Below are 16,708 nucleotides of genomic sequence, written 5' to 3'. Positions count from 1 at the left end.
AGCCTTGTCCCAACTTAATGGGGTCGGCTACATGGATCCAAACAAAACAAAGTAAGGAAAAATGAGTTCTGATCAAAAAAGGGAAAGAAAAGATGGGGAAAGAGAAGAGAAATGAAGAATGAAAAATGCCTAATGAAAGATGAAAGATTTGTAAGGATACATGAATGTGTCTACGTATCTATTGATCCACAGGCCTGCTCATGAGGCCTACGCCTCATGTACTAGTGAAACGGATTAGCGTTTGAAAACATTGTCCTGGTCATTCTTTTTGCTCTCCTCTATAATTTGTTCTTCTATTTTTATAGCTTTTGGGGTTGGGGGTGGGATAGGTATTTTGATTGCACTCACCTTCCATGGTTCATGTGCACTTACATGCGGCTTCCATGTCTTTCTTGCATTTTTTTATGGCAATGATCATTTAATTCTTACTCTAATTATATAACCCTCTTTTGTATGGCAATGATCATTTACTTCTTACTCTAATTATATAACCCTTTGTTTCTCTATTGTTACCAAATTGTCTTGATTTAATTCATTGTAAATTGCTTATCTGGATATTAGGCAGCATGGGTTGCGGGCCAGTATGCACACATCAACTTTGCAGACCAGAACAATTTCCGCAAAGCTTTACACAGTGTTGTTTCTGGCTTGCATGATCCTGAGCTTCCAGTTCGTGTTGATTCAGTCTTTGCATTACGCTCTTTTGTTGAATCCTGTAAAGGTATATGTAATCAGAGTCTTGACTCTTGAGTCTCTAACATTATGTTTAATTCTGTGGTATTTTCTTTTTGCTTGTTTATTTTTATATTGGATGCATATAACAGAAATGATCTTCGTTTGTTGTTCAGATTTGAGTGAGATCCGCCCAATTCTTCCTCAATTACTTGATGGTATGTGGTTTTTTTTGACTTATGATGCCTCTACTGGTATTACAAGCTATCATTTATCCAGTTTGTTTCATTTATTTTTTATGTCATCTACAGAGTTCTTTAAACTTATGAATGAGGTTGAGAATGAGGACCTTGTTTTCACTCTTGAAACCATTGTGGACAAATTTGGGGAAGAGATGGCACCTTATGCTCTTGGATTATGCCAGAACCTGGTAAAATTTACGTTATTTTTTTTTTCCTGGTTGCAATTTGTATGTTTAATTTTCGTCTTATTTGTTATATGGGAGCTCTTATTTGTTCATTCTTCCCCAAATAGGCTGCTGCATTCTGGAAATGTATAAACACTGCTGAAGCCGATGATGAGGCTGATGATCCAGGTGCTCTGGCTGCAGTAGGTTGTTTGCGTGCTATCAGCACTATCCTTGAGTCTGTAAGCAGGCTTCCCCATCTCTTTGTTCAGATTGAGCCTACTCTATTGCCTATAATGCGTAGGATGTTGACTAGTGATGGGCAAGGTATTATTCTCCTTATTTTAGGAGACCTTTGTATTTCTGAAATTCTTTTTAATGCTTTCTAATCATTGAATTTTCTGTTCAGTACTTTACTATGTTTAGTTGCTTGCATCATGTTAGCAATTTTAGAAATGCATTGTTATATTTACAAGTAATTAAAGAGCTTCCCAGTGTATGAAGCTCTGGCTACTGCAGGGTTTGGGAGGGGCAAATGTATGCAGCCTTAACCCTGCTCTACGGAGAGTCTGTTTCCTTGTTTTGAACCCGCAACCTGATGGTTGATATAGCGCAACTTAACCATTCCGCTAAGACTCTCCCACTATTATATTTACAAATAACTGAGAAGTATGATTGTTTAGTGTTATGTCTCATGCATGTCTGAAATGCGTCAATATATTTCCCAGTAACTGAGAACATGTTTAGAGTGCATTGACTACTTGTAGGTTGGCGAATAGGTTGACCTGCCTTTTTTGGGTGTATTTTTTGCTGCATGTTAGATTGATTTGACTTTATAAGCATGGAGGCTTAGTATGGGTTTGAAACAGAGGAGACATTTTGATTTGTAATGGGCTGTCTTACCTTGCATAAAAACCACTTTGATTATCAGTTATGGATTTTTCTAAGTATTTTGGTTGGCATTATATCTTGGGGTCATTTTATAGGATACCCTAAAACCCATTTAACGATAGCTTTTGTTTCCGGTTATTTTCGGATCTGATGGGTTTTAACCCCAGGTCTGTGGGGGCACTCCCCCAATGACTTGTTCAAAATAATTGTAATTCCCTACAATGCATAGTCCCTAATTGTTAGGCTGAAAATAGTGGATGATTCAGGTGCACTTCTTTTACTTGGTAACACCAGTGTCCAACTTTACTGTCTTTTTTTCTCCTACAGAGATTTTTGAGGAAGTTCTGGAAATTGTGTCATATATGACATTTTTCTCTCCAACAATTTCTATGGAGATGTGGAGTCTTTGGCCTGTAATGACGGAAGCATTGACAGACTGGGCTATAGATTTCTTTCCAAGTAAGTTGCATGCATTTTCATTTGGTTAAAGCTTTGCTTAAATTAACATTATCTAACTAAATATTTATGATTTTCATATTTCGAATCTTGATTGCTATGACTTCCATGCAATTGTGGTGGCTGTTGTTGTGTTAACAGTCTTTATTTGAAATTTTGCATAAGTTTGTTTTGTCTTCTTGCCCTTGATTCTTTTGGACAGGATGCATTTATTGATGCACATATTAAGTCCATCCTGACAATTTGTTTATCATGTGGTCTTGTAAGAAGATCATGTTTATCATTATCTCTGTAGTTCTCTTGTATACTAGGTTCCAGTGTGGAATTTGCACTCTCGAACTATGAAATCTGAACTTCTGCTGATAACATAATTTTGTTTCTGCTTTCCCAAGTCCTCCAAACCCTGCTATAGCCTATAATACTGAATCATCGTCATGTGTGTTGATCTTTGGCACTGACAAGAGGGGTCATGTGTGGTGATCCAACAAGGTGCAGCAAGAATTGTTAGAATCTTCTTGTAGACTTTATTTGTTTCAACGGAAAACTACTTTTTGGAGAATCAATTTCTAATTGTAAAACACTTTTTGTATTTTTTCTCCGCCGTTTGTCCCCCCCTTTTTTTAACTGTACATGATGAAGACATATTTGGGCCTGGTTGATCGAGGAAAAGAAGAAATATGATGAGGGCAGTATCCTTCCATGGCTGACGATTGTATCATTGGTCACGATACCACCATTTTTTCCCCTTTTGGAAAGAACATCCAAAAAAGAAAAAGTTGGAAGTCATTTTCCAAATTTTTGTTTTGTGTTTCAGACTCAGTAAAAAAAATTCTGGTTCCATTTATGCTGTGCAATTTCTTTTGATTTTATGATGACACCTACAAAGTATTTTTCATTTTTGTGTAGATATTTTGGTTCCATTGGACAATTATATATCCAGGAGTACTGAGCATTTTCTAATTTGCAAAGATCCTGACTACCAGCAAAGCCTTTGGAATGTACTTTCGTCTGTGAGTATTCATGATCTCTATTAGCATTGCTCTTTTTGGTTGTCCTTACTATATGATAAAAGCAGGGAGATGAGTGCATCTACAGAGGTTTGGTTTTTTGTTTTTGATGCATTTGCCAATAATTCCTCCTGCCATGGTAATAAAGGAACAAGTGCTTGATACGCTCTGTGCAGATCATGACAGATAAGAATATAGAAGACAATGATATTGAGCCTGCGCCTAAGCTTATTGAAGTTGTTTTCCAGAACTGCAAAGGTCAAGTGGATCAGTGGGTTGAACCATATCTTAGAATCACTATTGAACGGTTACATCGGACTGAGAAGTCTTACCTGAAATGTCTTCTGATGCAAGTGGTGAGAAGCTCTTATCTGATACCCTTAAAAAATACAGAATGAAAGAAAAAGCAAAAGTGAAATCTTCTGTTGATGCTCGTTTACCTTAAGCACTGACAGATCAAGTTCTGTTTTATCCGTCAATGAACATGTTCCAAGTTGGGTATCTTGTATTCAACGACCTCAGATACTTGGAACATTTTTCAAGATGGTCTCTTGTATTCAATGACCTCATATGCTTTGGATGATTATCATCATCATCGTGAGGCCATTGCTTGGTGTTATGATGAAAAACTTGGGCTGCCAGTGTGATGACACAGTTCAAGTCTCAGGCACACTTGGTGCAAAAACTAGCCGAAGGTTAGAGCTAACTCCAGTCCACCCATATGGGGATTTGTGCAAGACCTGTACAGTGTTTATTCTTCTTTTTCTTCTTCTTCTTCTTCTTCTTATTATTATTATTATTATTATTGATAAATAACAATTTTATTTGTAGATGAGCAGTGGTACAGTACTAACCTGAAACTTATGGGCCCAAGATGACCCTAAACAAACATGGTACAATAAGGAAAAAACATATACAGAAAATACAAACTCTTCTAATCTGCCAGCGCCCAGTGCTCCAACACTCTCTTGTGACCCCATCTTTAGTAAGTGGTCTGCAATGTCATTTGCTGTCCTTGACTTCCAGCGGAATGAACAGTTCATCTGAGAAGCAAGGAATACGATGTGCTTGATGACATGTGCAAATCTCCAGAGTGACCATCTGGCAAGATATATAAATTAGACATTCTAAACTAAACTGCAGTTGGCAATTCCCTCTGAATGGGGCACAATGGTCTCATCAAGAAATAACCACCATGGATTGTAGGTCCATAACCTGAATTCCTTCAGGATAGAAATGAGGAATACTAACAGAACCAAAATAGTTAGCAAAGGGTATTATGCTATTCGCTTATATTAATTCTCTAATCTTCAGCATTGAATAACCTTACCTGTTACTATGAATACAATCAATGGACTTCTTTTGTATATTCAACTAGAGCACCTCTTTGTGATGCAAGTGCACTGTCTTGGACCGACCCAAACCCATTTGGGTATCCATGTGAAGATGAACCGGGTCCAACTGGGTTTTTGGGGTTTAGTAGGGTATTTAATTTATTTATTAAATAGGGTTTTTATTAGGGAGTTTATCATGTAATTTTCTGTTTTAGTTTTAATAGGTTATTTAGTGGTGGAGTCTATATAGGATTTTTGTAAGTTATGAGTCCATTAAAGTTGAGGTCAATTTCAGTTTTAGAGTTTAATTAGGAGTCTTTAATTGTTTTTCTTTTAAACATCAGTGTAATCAAACAATAATCGGATGTGAAGAATGAATTTTATTGAGTTGTTTATGGTGCCGGTTGGTACTTAGCAATGGTCGTGTGACCTCTTCCTCTTATCTCTTTCTTTCTAGTTTCTCTCCTTGTCTTTTATTTCTGTTCTTTAAGGACCTATACTGTTACTCTGTTTCTGGCGGTAGAATCAGCCCCATATTGTTGGATTGAACCCCTTCGTGCGTTGTTTTTTACCACCTGAACTTTGGTTCCCTGAAACTTACCCCTGGAATGATTCTGCAGTTGATTTTTGGTAGCCAAACAGTATATTATCTGTATGAATAGAAACCTGCAAACCAGGTTGCTTCAAAACCTCAGCCAGAAATAATTTCAGGGATCTTTGTTTGATGAATCAAAGGCTGTCTTGCTGGATTAACACTTGGATCTTGAAGGTTTGTGCATTGCAATTCAGTTTCCAGAATATTGGCTTGTTTGGGCTTGGCATGTGTGATTTCTTTTCATCGCAAATCTCTCCCCTTCCGCTGGTTGCTACCACTGTCGTTCAAAGGTAGGAGATGACCGGTTTTTTTTTTGTTTTAAAAACCCTTAATCTGGTTTTTCCATTAATACCCTTCCATTGTTTCACTATTACTTCTTATCCGCAATTTGTATCCCATTCCAAGTATACCCCTATTCACTTGTTTTCTCTTTATATAGTTTCATTAAATTACAATCCTGTCACTCCTTTACAACTTTAGATTAATTACAATTCTGCCATTGTTTCTTTATGAATCTTGATTTATCTTCTAGTTTGCCATTCAACTTTGGATTTGAGTGCTTCTTTTCTTGGGTGGGCCCTTAAGCAACCCAATAAGGGTTATTCCAATTTCCAACCTGGGTCTGCATTACTTTGGTTTTGAATGACGATTACTCCTTTCCTTAGACTTCTCTTAGGTCATGTTCTCAAAACCATAGCCTGTAACCTCCACTTTATTGTTGTTTTTAAAAAAAATAGAAAACCCACCATAGACTGCCTTCTGCAAAAGGTTCATCTGCGGGTGCAGAGTTGAAATCCAGAGTTTATAGAGTATTTTAACAGCTGACTTCAGTTCATCTTTACAGTGGACAAGATTAGCATATAAATTCCTGATGTGGTTCATAGTTCTAGAGCTGAATCTAGAAGCACATGAGTGCTAGAACCAAACTTATAGCCAAGATTGATATGAATATTTTAGAACCAGAATTGTAGGAAGTTTAGAAAGACTCCAGTATCTAACGAACTACGAATCTTATAAGGGTAAAGTTCTGGTTGATTACAGCAGGGTTCACAAGCTTTAAATTGATAGAAAATTCTTTAAAATCGGAGGAGGGGATATACTGGAATCCATCCTTGCTTAATATTCAAGCTAAGATTGACAGATGCAGATCTGATCTATTAAACTAATTGAATCTGACTCAAACAGGATCCAGATGTTCAGATTGGCAGAATAGACTTCCGAACCATCAAATAGTTGATCAGATTTATCTATCATTATGCAGATTAGAAAGAGACTAGAGTATATGACTTGAACAAAGGGAAGAAGATGAATAGAAAAATAAGAGATAGAAATTAAGGGGAGATGTCACATGGTTGCAGAAGATAACTAGAGTGAGAGGAAAAAAATAGACAATCAGCCATATTGCTCACCAAGCACACATGCATGCACAACATACACCTGCACATAAACTTATAATTTCATTCAAAATTCCTCTAAATTTGTCAGAGATACGACTTATTTATATAGACCAAATAGGTTCACTTTAGGTAGCCTAACCCAACTAAATTATTGTCCCTTCAAGTTGCCTAGACAAAAACTTAAGATTGACCAACTACCTGCTATACAAGACTCCTAACATGACTCATACTCTCTAGTTCAGCACTCAACTAAACCATGCTACTACTAGGGAATGTAAAACACGCCACAGCTTCCACTATACAAGCTTATAAATAAGGTCCGTTACAATGTTATACATGAAAATAAAAGGCCCAACCTACAACAGAAATATCCCACTGCTTATTTTTGGCCTAATCTACCCCTGAGCTGTTGCCAGCCCCTTGTAGGCCTTCGGCACTTGTGCATAGGGCTTCTTAGGGGATTGGATCGATCCATCCAGTCCAAGGCTGTTCCCCCTCTCTTGAAAGAATTCGATTCCGTTGAGTTATGCTTCACCCGCAATATTCCCTTGTAGATGCCTCATTGTTAAGGTGGCACATATCATGATGGAGAAAATAGTCGAAGTAAAGATTCCTTGCTTGGAGAAGGTGGAACAACATTGTTCACTATTGGAGGTGGACAGAATCGTCACTGTTGTGGCATACTTGACAAAATATGTGGTATCATCAATATGTTCGATCTTCTTGTTTGTCCTTGACGGTATTATGAGCATCATCATAAATAATACCAGCTTTCATATTTTTCATGGTTGCCCTAGGAGAATAGTACAAGTGGCTATGTAGCTAATTAAGCAAGGCACATCATATTGGAGCTTTCCCAACTTTAGATACACTTGGAAAGTAGTGCCCGCCTCTTCTCTTGTTGTAGGTCCAAAACCCTTGAAATTAATCTTCTAATGAGAAAAGACTGCAGTTTGTGGTTGATATTGAAGAAAAACACCTATCAAATTCGTCCCACAACATCAGTTCTTTGGTGGAAAGGGGCAATGTGTTGTTGATTGTCTTCTGGTTCGTGATGGAGACGCAACAATTCGAGTACCTGGTTCCTCGCTGCAGTTGACTCTTCCACCGACGTCCTTCTTAGTTGCAGTCTTCCACTGACGAAGCCAAATCCCATTTGATCTCCATCCGCGGTTTGTCCACTGGTCGAAGATTGAGTTCAACACTCTTTTCTGCCCCTGCCCTGCGATAAGTTCCCCTTCTTCCCCTTAAACCCCATTCTTCCAATATTACCCCCCTTCTTTCGTCATATTTACTTTTAAGTCTAGTTTTTTGTTTTGCCATAATTGCCCCCAACTCTCTCTCCGAATATTCTAATTTGCCCTTTTCCTATCAACTTCCAGGTTTGCCTTCCCATCCATTGGTTATCTACTTATCTTGTGTTTCTTACTTAAACTTTCAATAATACAGTATTGCCATTCTATTAAGAAGTACGATCTATTTACTGTTTTGCCATTCATCCTTTGTCTTTGAGTGTTTTCTTGTTTAGCTTAACCATAGTAGCCAATCGTGAGATTCTCCGCTGCTCAACTCTTATAAAGGTGAGACTGATCCAAAGATTTACACTCTCACTGAACATTTAGATACCCTCACCGCAGCTGTCAGTTCCCTCCTTACCATGATGACAACCATGCAAGCTTCTATTGATCGTCTAGTGACTTCTAATAAAAGAAAGAGTCCCATGCAGTCCAGGGATTCTTCCAACTCTGTCCCATAGGACACATCTCATGATACGCTACCACCATATCATACTCCACCACCACCTTATGGAGTTGGTCTTTATGATTTTTATGACACAGAAAGAGCAGCAAAGCTGGACATCCTTGATTTTTATGGGGATAATAATCCAGAACAGTACCTTGTCTGGATTCACAATTTGGAGATGTTTTTCAGATGTTACCGGTTTGACTAAGGCCAGGAAAGTCTTATTTGCAAAAGCCAAACTGAAAGATACAGCTCGAGTTTGGTGGATCAAGCATCAACAACGGAATCAAACCCGAGGCATTGAGCTAGTCACTGTTTGGGCTGCAATGCGTGAAGTCATGAACCAGGGATTCTTGCCTACTGACAACAAGCAACACATGCACTTCAAGTTTGCACAGTTGAAACAGAAAAACCTAACAGTTGAAGAATTTGTTGCTACATTTTATTATTATGCAACTCAATCTGATTTTGAATGGGATGAAAAAGTATTGGTGGCACAGCTCCTCCCTCAGATCAGTGCTGCACTCACATCCAGTCAACTGCCTACAACTGCCTACAGTGGAAGATGCTATACAGGTTGCACATCAGGTAGAAGAAAGTCTGAAACAACCTTACTTTCGAAGGAATTTTCCAGACACTTTTCTTAGGGGTAACAGTTACAGTTAGAAACAGTCTTCCTCTCCAAGAAAAGTCATTCAGTAAACCACAGGCTACTAGTTCGTCTATGGCATCCTCACGGCCTAGCCGGCCATATTCTCCACCTCGGGCGTGATTCTGACATGGTATCTTCACGCCCTAGCTTACCATATTCTCCGCTTCGGCATAGTTTCGACAAACCTCTTGTGATGCAAAAGGCTTCCCATCATTGTTTCATGTGCAAAGGATACAGATATTTCAGTGCTTAGTGTCCCTACCGCTTGGTAGCTTATGGAGATAAGGAATCTTTTATACTTTGTGGTCCTGAAGAACACCTTGGTGTTGAGATAGTTGATTTAGCGCTAGAGCGTGAACCAGGTGAATGACAATGACAATGGTGAGGAACAACATCCTTTTTATGTTTCATCATGTTTTAACTACTCACAAAGTCATTGAGGATGAAGTTTGACGCTGCAACAATATCTTTTAGACTCATGTAAAGTGCAATGGCCAATTACGTAGTCTGGTGATCAATGGAGGTAGTTGCACTAATGTCGTCTCTGAAGACACTATTCATAAACTAAGATTGCAGACAGAGCCACATCCAAATCCTTACAAGGTTGTATGGGTGAACCAAACTAATCTCAGGGTTATAGATAAGTGTTTACTCACCTATTGTATTTGTTGATTTGTAGATACAGTACAGTGTGACATCCTCCCTCTGAAGGTGTCATATTCTTCTTGGTTGACCATGGTTGTTTCATAAGAAGGCACAACATCGTGGGTATGCGAATATCTACTCTTTCAAACAAAGGCTTTTCAGCAACAAATCCATGAAGTTTCTTCCGCTAAGGATTTCCTTGACATGAAACTCAAGAAAGTAGCGGGATCGTTCCTCCTCGTCCAACGTGTTGCCTCCGACAGCCTCCTTGGTCCTTTTCCAAATCGAGTTCTTTTCAGAAGAGGAGAATTGATGCAATATCACTTGACTGGTTGGACCAGCATGGTAGGGTTTGGAGACCCAAACCTAGGCGTAACTGGTCCAACCTGGGATTTGTGTCTAACAAGGGTTGGAAGTAGTTATTTTAGTTATCTAGTAGTTTATTTATTTTTGTCTTTTATTTGTTTGAATTGCATACATAGTATTGGTTTCAATTTCAGTCTAACTAAGAGTGTTGTTATTTTTCTCTTTAAATACTTGCATGTAACCCAACAATGAACACACTGAATGAATTAGAAAATTGAACTGGGTTGCCCATCATGTGGTATGATTATGCGTGTGATTCCCTTCCTCCCCTGCAACTCTGTGCTTCATCTCAGGTTACCCCCTTCCTCCCTACTGGCTCTCCACAAACTTCCTATTCTTCTTCAAAACTAGAGGATGAGTTTGTTTTGAACCATGGGGGATAATGATTTCATACATCAAGAATAGTCCGTTTCCTGATATTATATGGTTATGGGTTTTTGTTTTTAATGTTTTTGGTTGTAATGGGTTTTGATTGCAAAGCCCAAAAGTGTAGTCTAAGGGGGTAGACGAATTTTTAATCTTTTCCTAGTAGCATTAGTAGTTTGAGAGTCTAATTGGTTGTTTGGTCCTAGTTTCAGTTGTATTTTTGAAGTTGTAGGTTAGTTTTTAATTCCTAGGAGGTTTAGAAGTCTAGTTATGCTATTGTAGTCTATTATTGGTCAAATAAGTAGTGTTTTGAGAATCATTTTATTAAGGTAGTTGTAGTCATACTAGGAGTCATATTTAGAGAGTTCTATATATGAATATGTACCTGACCTTCTAGGAATCTTGGTTCTTAATCTCTGTTGAAACATGCAGTTTCACCCGAGATATCTTGGTTTCGCAAGAAACCGAGACGAACCCAAGTGCGATTGGTGATCGGAATGTGGTTGTTCGTTCCATGCTTAGAAAGCAAGCCGAACTCTTAGTCTCTGTCCTACCTCTGTCCCGTGTACCAACATCCCTACTTAGGTATCCTCAAGACGTACTTGGAAGACAAAACCTTTACTCCTGATGCCACGACTACAGACCGAAGAACCATCCAGATATTAGCTGCGCAATTCTTCGTCAGTGCGGGAACACTTGCTAAGAAGCCGTAGAATCATATCCTTTTAAAGTGTGTTGACTCTATGGAAGCTAAGAAAGTCATGAGGGATGTACACGAGGGAGCTTGTCGATACGACTTTGTACCTCGTTTTGACTAGGTTTTGACATGGTTCAACTTAATTTTCAATATATCACAAGTTTAGACCTGAACTTGGGTTAACCACCTGTATAAATTCACTTCTCACCATTGAAACTTAACGAAACCTCAGCTCGAAATGGTATCGAACCAGGTTTGGCACTTATTTATACCAAATATCATTGAAGTGAATATTTGTTATTTCATTTACTTAAGATATTTTTTGGTTATTGATGAATAAAAATATCTTAAGTAAATGAAATAACAATTATAAAAGCATTTACTTAAATGATATTTGGCATAAATAAGTGCCAAACCTGGTTCGATACCATTTCCAAGAATAGTATACACTAGCGAACTTGGGTCAAAACCACAAGTACCATTTTGAGTGTGTTTTTTGTGAAACTAAATCATGGATTGGGTTTAAAATGTCAAAATAGGCAGAACAGAAACTATCAGGTCAAAAAACCACTTTTTGGGCCTCGAAACTAAGGTTCCGGTTTGACTTGGAAAAATACCAACTCAGTCGAAATCTGACATATCTCGGTTTCGGTGCTGACCAAAATTGGCCTCGAAACCGGGATTTCGAACCTTGCTAGCAATACAAGATTGAATGAATTAATTTAAGCTTTGATTAAGTAGGTTGGCTTCTTACAGGTCAGCAGAGGCTGAGTTTTCTTATAGATCTGATAATTCCTGATATCCAGGTCTGGTCTTCTTCTTCTTATTGTTAATTGTTATTTTCAAAACTTCTTCGGTGGTACTGTTCACAATCTGATAAGAGTGTTTAGTTCTTTTGTTTGCCCTATTCTCTTCTAGTTCCTAAGACCCTACTCAATCTTAATCAAATTTACCCTATATCCAAGGTTTTAAAACTTGTGTTTCGACCAGCCAGAAACCGAGATATGGTCGAAACTGGTTGAAACCTGTGATTTTTTCCCAGCCAACTTGAGTTGGGGTTTAGAGGCCCAGAAATGCTTTTTTTTAATCTTATTTTTTGTATACAGCCTATTTTTGACATTCTAAACACAATGCTTGAATTATTTTTACACACAAACAAAAAAAAAAACACTCAAAATGGTACTATTATATTTGTTATTTCATTTTCTTAAGATTGCTTAAATGTGATTTATATTGAAGGAGTTATGTTCTGGTCAAACTTAATTTAGTATGCACGAATGTTGTTTAAAATCGCTTTGAATGAAAATATTTTTTAGACATCAAAACAAATGATTATTTTACTGCTCCTTTGATTTTTAGCTATGTTTTACCATTGTTTATGAAAATTTTTAGATTTGACAAAAAAACCCAGCATTAGCAAGATTAAAATTTCACCTACTGCCAAAAATCCAATTTTTGTTCTTGAACTGGGGGTTGACTTTTTATCCTTTTGGAAATGGATTTTTTAACTATTTTTATTGGATTCGAATAGAGGGTATTTGCTTATTTATGAATCATTCGAATAGAGGGTATTTGCTTAAGTAAATGAATCATTTGCTTAAATGATATTAATTAGGCATAAATAAGTGTCTGTGCTGGTTTCTGGCATAAATAATTGTCTGTCCTGGTTTCCAACAAGGTTTCCTCAAGTTTTGATGGGGATAAGTGACACTTATATAGGTGTTCAGGTCGAAACTAGGGGAAATATGGTCGAAACATGAGACTTTTTAAAGTCGATGACCATCTCGTCTCGGTTCCTTGCGAAACCGAGATTTAGTTCCATGCCTATACCAGTATACCCCACCACCTTTCCTGGTGGTTCAGCCTTAGGTAATCCTAAATCTTGCTGTGCTGCATCATTTGGCCTTATATTTAAGAACTTTAAAAGCCCCAAGTGTTGACATATGACTTGATTAGCTGAAGCTTTGTGGCTGTTGTCTGTCTGTTGTCTCTCTCCTTTGCCACTTTGAGAATTATTCTCTTCTTTGGTTACTAGGATCAGGAACAGAAGTGCAAACATGTAGGATGCTTATGTTAATGTCTTCTTTTTAAGGCTAATTGTTTATTTCTGCAGTCTTGTCTCAGGAGCATTCCAAACACATTTCAAGATGTTGGGAAATTTACTGAAATAGATTTTGACTCCAACTATTTGACTCCTTGTACTCGTGGTACGAAAACAGATTGATATGCCAATCTTATACACATGGATCGGCTTTGGGATCTTTTGTGGGAATTTTTACGTAAAATTTTTATATCACCAGTCTTCGCCTTTTCCTGGTCTGTTCATTGTATAGATGTGAATGGTGTGCAACGTCAGTATGCCTTCACATAACTTCCCATTTGCACGTACCTATAATTCAAACGTGGGCATTTAATTTTCATACTTCTCTGATTATCTGCATGTTTCTGGCCATAACTTTTTTAATAATGCTTACCCAAACTTCCTCGAGAAAGTTAAGTCTAACCTATGTATTACTTTTTAAGTATTAAATTTTATTAATTAGTATTTCAAACATAGTCACAAATAACTTGTACAGGATGAATTTCACTGTGAGTTTATTTGGATAAATAATTCTAATCTACTATTTTGTGTATGTTATCTTTTTCATTGGCAGTTCTTAACTTGATTCCCATATGTGCACCCTTATCTTCCCTAATGCTCAAAATTATGATAGAGACAGGATTGAAAGAAATGTTAAAATAAATTGCATCTGAATTTAGTGAAAATTTTAGAAGCATGACACATTATTTCATACAGAAGTGAAGTTTGCTTGCTTCTTCTGAACCACGTGTATTCTTTCATCTGTATAGGTTACATGGCACACACTTCTGATTTTTTTTTTCTCCTATGTTGAAGTTGGCATTGGGTGTAACTTTAATCAAGCCTTTTAATTGTTTTGTAGATAGCTGATGCTCTTTATTACAATGCAACTTTGACTTTGGGTATTCTCCAAAAGCTTGGTGTTGCAACAGATGTCTTTAATTTGTGGTTTCAGATGTTGCCACAGGTCAAAAAAAGTGGTATACGTGTAAATTTCAAAAGGTGACTTGAATATTACCTCTGTGTTTTTATGCAAACTGCTCTTATGGTTATTTTTATTGCTCAGGTCTTGGTATTGTATTATAATTCCTTTTATGACTGCAGGGAACATGATAAGAAGGTTTGCTGCTTGGGATTAACATCTCTTCTTGCACTTCCTGCGGACCAGTTGCCAGGCGAAGCTTTAGAACGTGTTTTTAAGGCAACACTAGATCTGCTTGTTGCCTACAAGGATCAAGTGGCAGGTTGATCCATTATTCATAATTCAGTTTTATTATCTTTTATGCTTTAATTAACTCTATAATGTTTCATTGGCTCTTGTGATGTTTCCATGGTGTGAGTGCTCATTGCCTGTGCAACAATGGATTCCTGTTTAATCATCTGATTCATTTATTCTTTCATTTTTTTGTATGGACAGAAGCTGCAAAGGAGGAAGAAGGTGATAATGATGATATGGATGGCTTCCAAACTGATGATGAAGAAGATGATGATGATGGGTCTGACAAGGAAATGGGAGTAGATGCTGAGGATGGCGATGAAGACGACACTGCGAGGCTACAAAAATTAGCAGCCCAGGTCTGTGAGATTTAAATTACCATTTATTTATTTATTGTTTTGTACTGCAGTAGGGTCAATGTTTATAGTTAGTTTTGTTTATTTATTTATTTATTGATACTCATATGGCTAGGTTAGGAGAGAGTGACTAAAGCCATATGAAATTTCATGTGGCTAATGTTGCTTTCCTTTTCTTTTGTATGAAGACCTCAAAACAAATGGTTTTATTACATGAATGATTTGATATCATATTGGAATACTATAATGTTTTATAGTTTATATGGTATCTACAATGCTAGGATCAGAAATACCTGCTTTGGTGCTCCTAGAGTGGATTCTGAGCTATCTATTTTACTACTTTTTTTCTCCTCTCCTCAATGCTTGGCATTTTTGGAGGCACTGATTCTGGCATGATGTCAATACTTTTGGGGAGGTCATTAGCTTTTCTTTTCTTTTTTTTGGGGGGGGGGGGGGAAGAAGGGGAAGTTGCAGCTTGATATATGCATACTGAATTTTATAATTCTATTTGTATTCCTATTTTGGTTTTGTAGAAGTGGGATCATTTTGTGTATTATTTCTACCTAATATATGGGCAATTTCGGTGCTTTGTGCACATAGGCAAAATCTTTCCGCCCGAATGACTCGGATGATGATGACTCAGATGATGACTACAGTGATGATGAAGAATTGCAATCACCAATTGATGACGTGGACCCCTTTGTTTTCTTTGTGGATACTGTTAAAGGTATTTAATACTCAGCCTCCTATTGAAACCGCTAGATATATGGCGTTATCTGACTCTTAAAACTTCTGTGCTCCAAGGTATGCAAGCATTAGATCCAGGGCGGTTGCAGAATCTTATGCAAAGGCTTGATTTCCACCACCAGGCCCTGGCAAGTGGCATTGCGCAACATGCTGATCTGAGGAGAGCAGAGATTGAAAAAGAAAAACTGGAGAAGGCAGCAGCCACCTCATGAGTTTAGTATGGTGGTCGCTTTTTTATGGCTCGAAATTTTGTTTGCTCTTCTGTAGTTGCTTCCGTAGTGCAGTTGAGAAACCAAAAGTGGTTACAAGTTCAAATGGAGTTTGGTTGGTTCACTGTTCAAGGTGGTCAGTGATTGAAAAGGTCTTTCAGGTTTGAAGTGTTTGGACCTGAATGTGTCTTGGGTCACTAAAGGGAATGACAATTAGCTTAAAAGAATGGGGAACTGTCTTTTGTATGGTTCTCCCACATGCTTCAATGCATGTGGGGCAAAGTATCCTCTGGTCGGTCTGGCTTTTCTATGGCAGAAGAGCTTGCACTCCCATCGGGGTTTTTTCCCTTCCCACCCCGCCTATATTGTTATCTTGTTCGTTTAGTCCCAGGTTGTAGTAATCATTTGTTTGGGAAGAAATTTCCCATTCTTTTCTCGGGTTGGCTCAGTCCCGACGGAGTATATTGGTTTAGGAACCCCATGGATCTCTTTTTAGGCCAAAGCAGGGAGGGTTTCAGGTATACAGTGTATATGATTTTCCTTTTAATCAAAGAATCAGCATCCGGTGGGAGGAAGGTGTTCGATAATTGTATTGATAATTTTTTGTGGAATGTTGTCAGCTTAGTATTTCTTAATTTCTTTGTTCGTAAATGAGGGTTTTGGTTTTTCGCAGGGCCTCTCATGTGTGTAGGTCTCTGCTGATGTAAAACAACAATTTATTCTTTATATCATCTACACTCATACATTAAGAACTCTGTATTGTCCAACCTCCACTTGAATATTCTATACTGTTTCTCTGAGACTATTTTTAATCCTTGTCTCCCAAAATTTTCAGTTGGTTGTATTATCTTGCCATTTGGTGGTGCCTAGCTT

At 37.7% G+C, this 16,708-nt stretch overlaps 1 protein-coding gene across 2 annotated transcripts in view; it reads left to right on the top strand.

Annotated features, from left to right (window-relative positions):
- Positions 1-16,064, top strand: part of LOC122669252 (importin beta-like SAD2) — a 32,737-nt gene extending 16,673 nt beyond the window's left edge. Inside the window, exons 11-22 of one of the 2 annotated variants that reach the window (XM_043865976.1) lie at positions 562-721; positions 849-890; positions 984-1,102; positions 1,207-1,405; positions 2,297-2,428; positions 3,332-3,435; positions 3,609-3,788; positions 14,170-14,309; positions 14,412-14,551; positions 14,728-14,882; positions 15,480-15,606; positions 15,684-16,064. In XM_043865976.1, the coding sequence (XP_043721911.1) occupies positions 562-721; positions 849-890; positions 984-1,102; positions 1,207-1,405; positions 2,297-2,428; positions 3,332-3,435; positions 3,609-3,788; positions 14,170-14,309; positions 14,412-14,551; positions 14,728-14,882; positions 15,480-15,606; positions 15,684-15,838 (1,653 nt within the window). In that variant the 3' untranslated portion in view covers positions 15,839-16,064. Of the gene's footprint in view, positions 1-561; positions 722-848; positions 891-983; positions 1,103-1,206; positions 1,406-2,296; positions 2,429-3,331; positions 3,436-3,608; positions 3,789-14,169; positions 14,310-14,411; positions 14,552-14,724; positions 14,883-15,479; positions 15,607-15,683 lie in introns of both variants that reach the window. The other variant, XM_043865975.1, reaches the window with a different exon arrangement.
- The last annotated feature ends 644 nt before the right edge of the window (positions 16,065-16,708 follow it).

This window comes from Telopea speciosissima, chromosome 7 (genome assembly GCF_018873765.1).
Source record: "Telopea speciosissima isolate NSW1024214 ecotype Mountain lineage chromosome 7, Tspe_v1, whole genome shotgun sequence".
Classification (NCBI taxonomy): Eukaryota; Viridiplantae; Streptophyta; class Magnoliopsida; order Proteales; family Proteaceae; genus Telopea; species Telopea speciosissima.
This window is presented reverse-complemented; position numbering and strand designations above follow the sequence as displayed.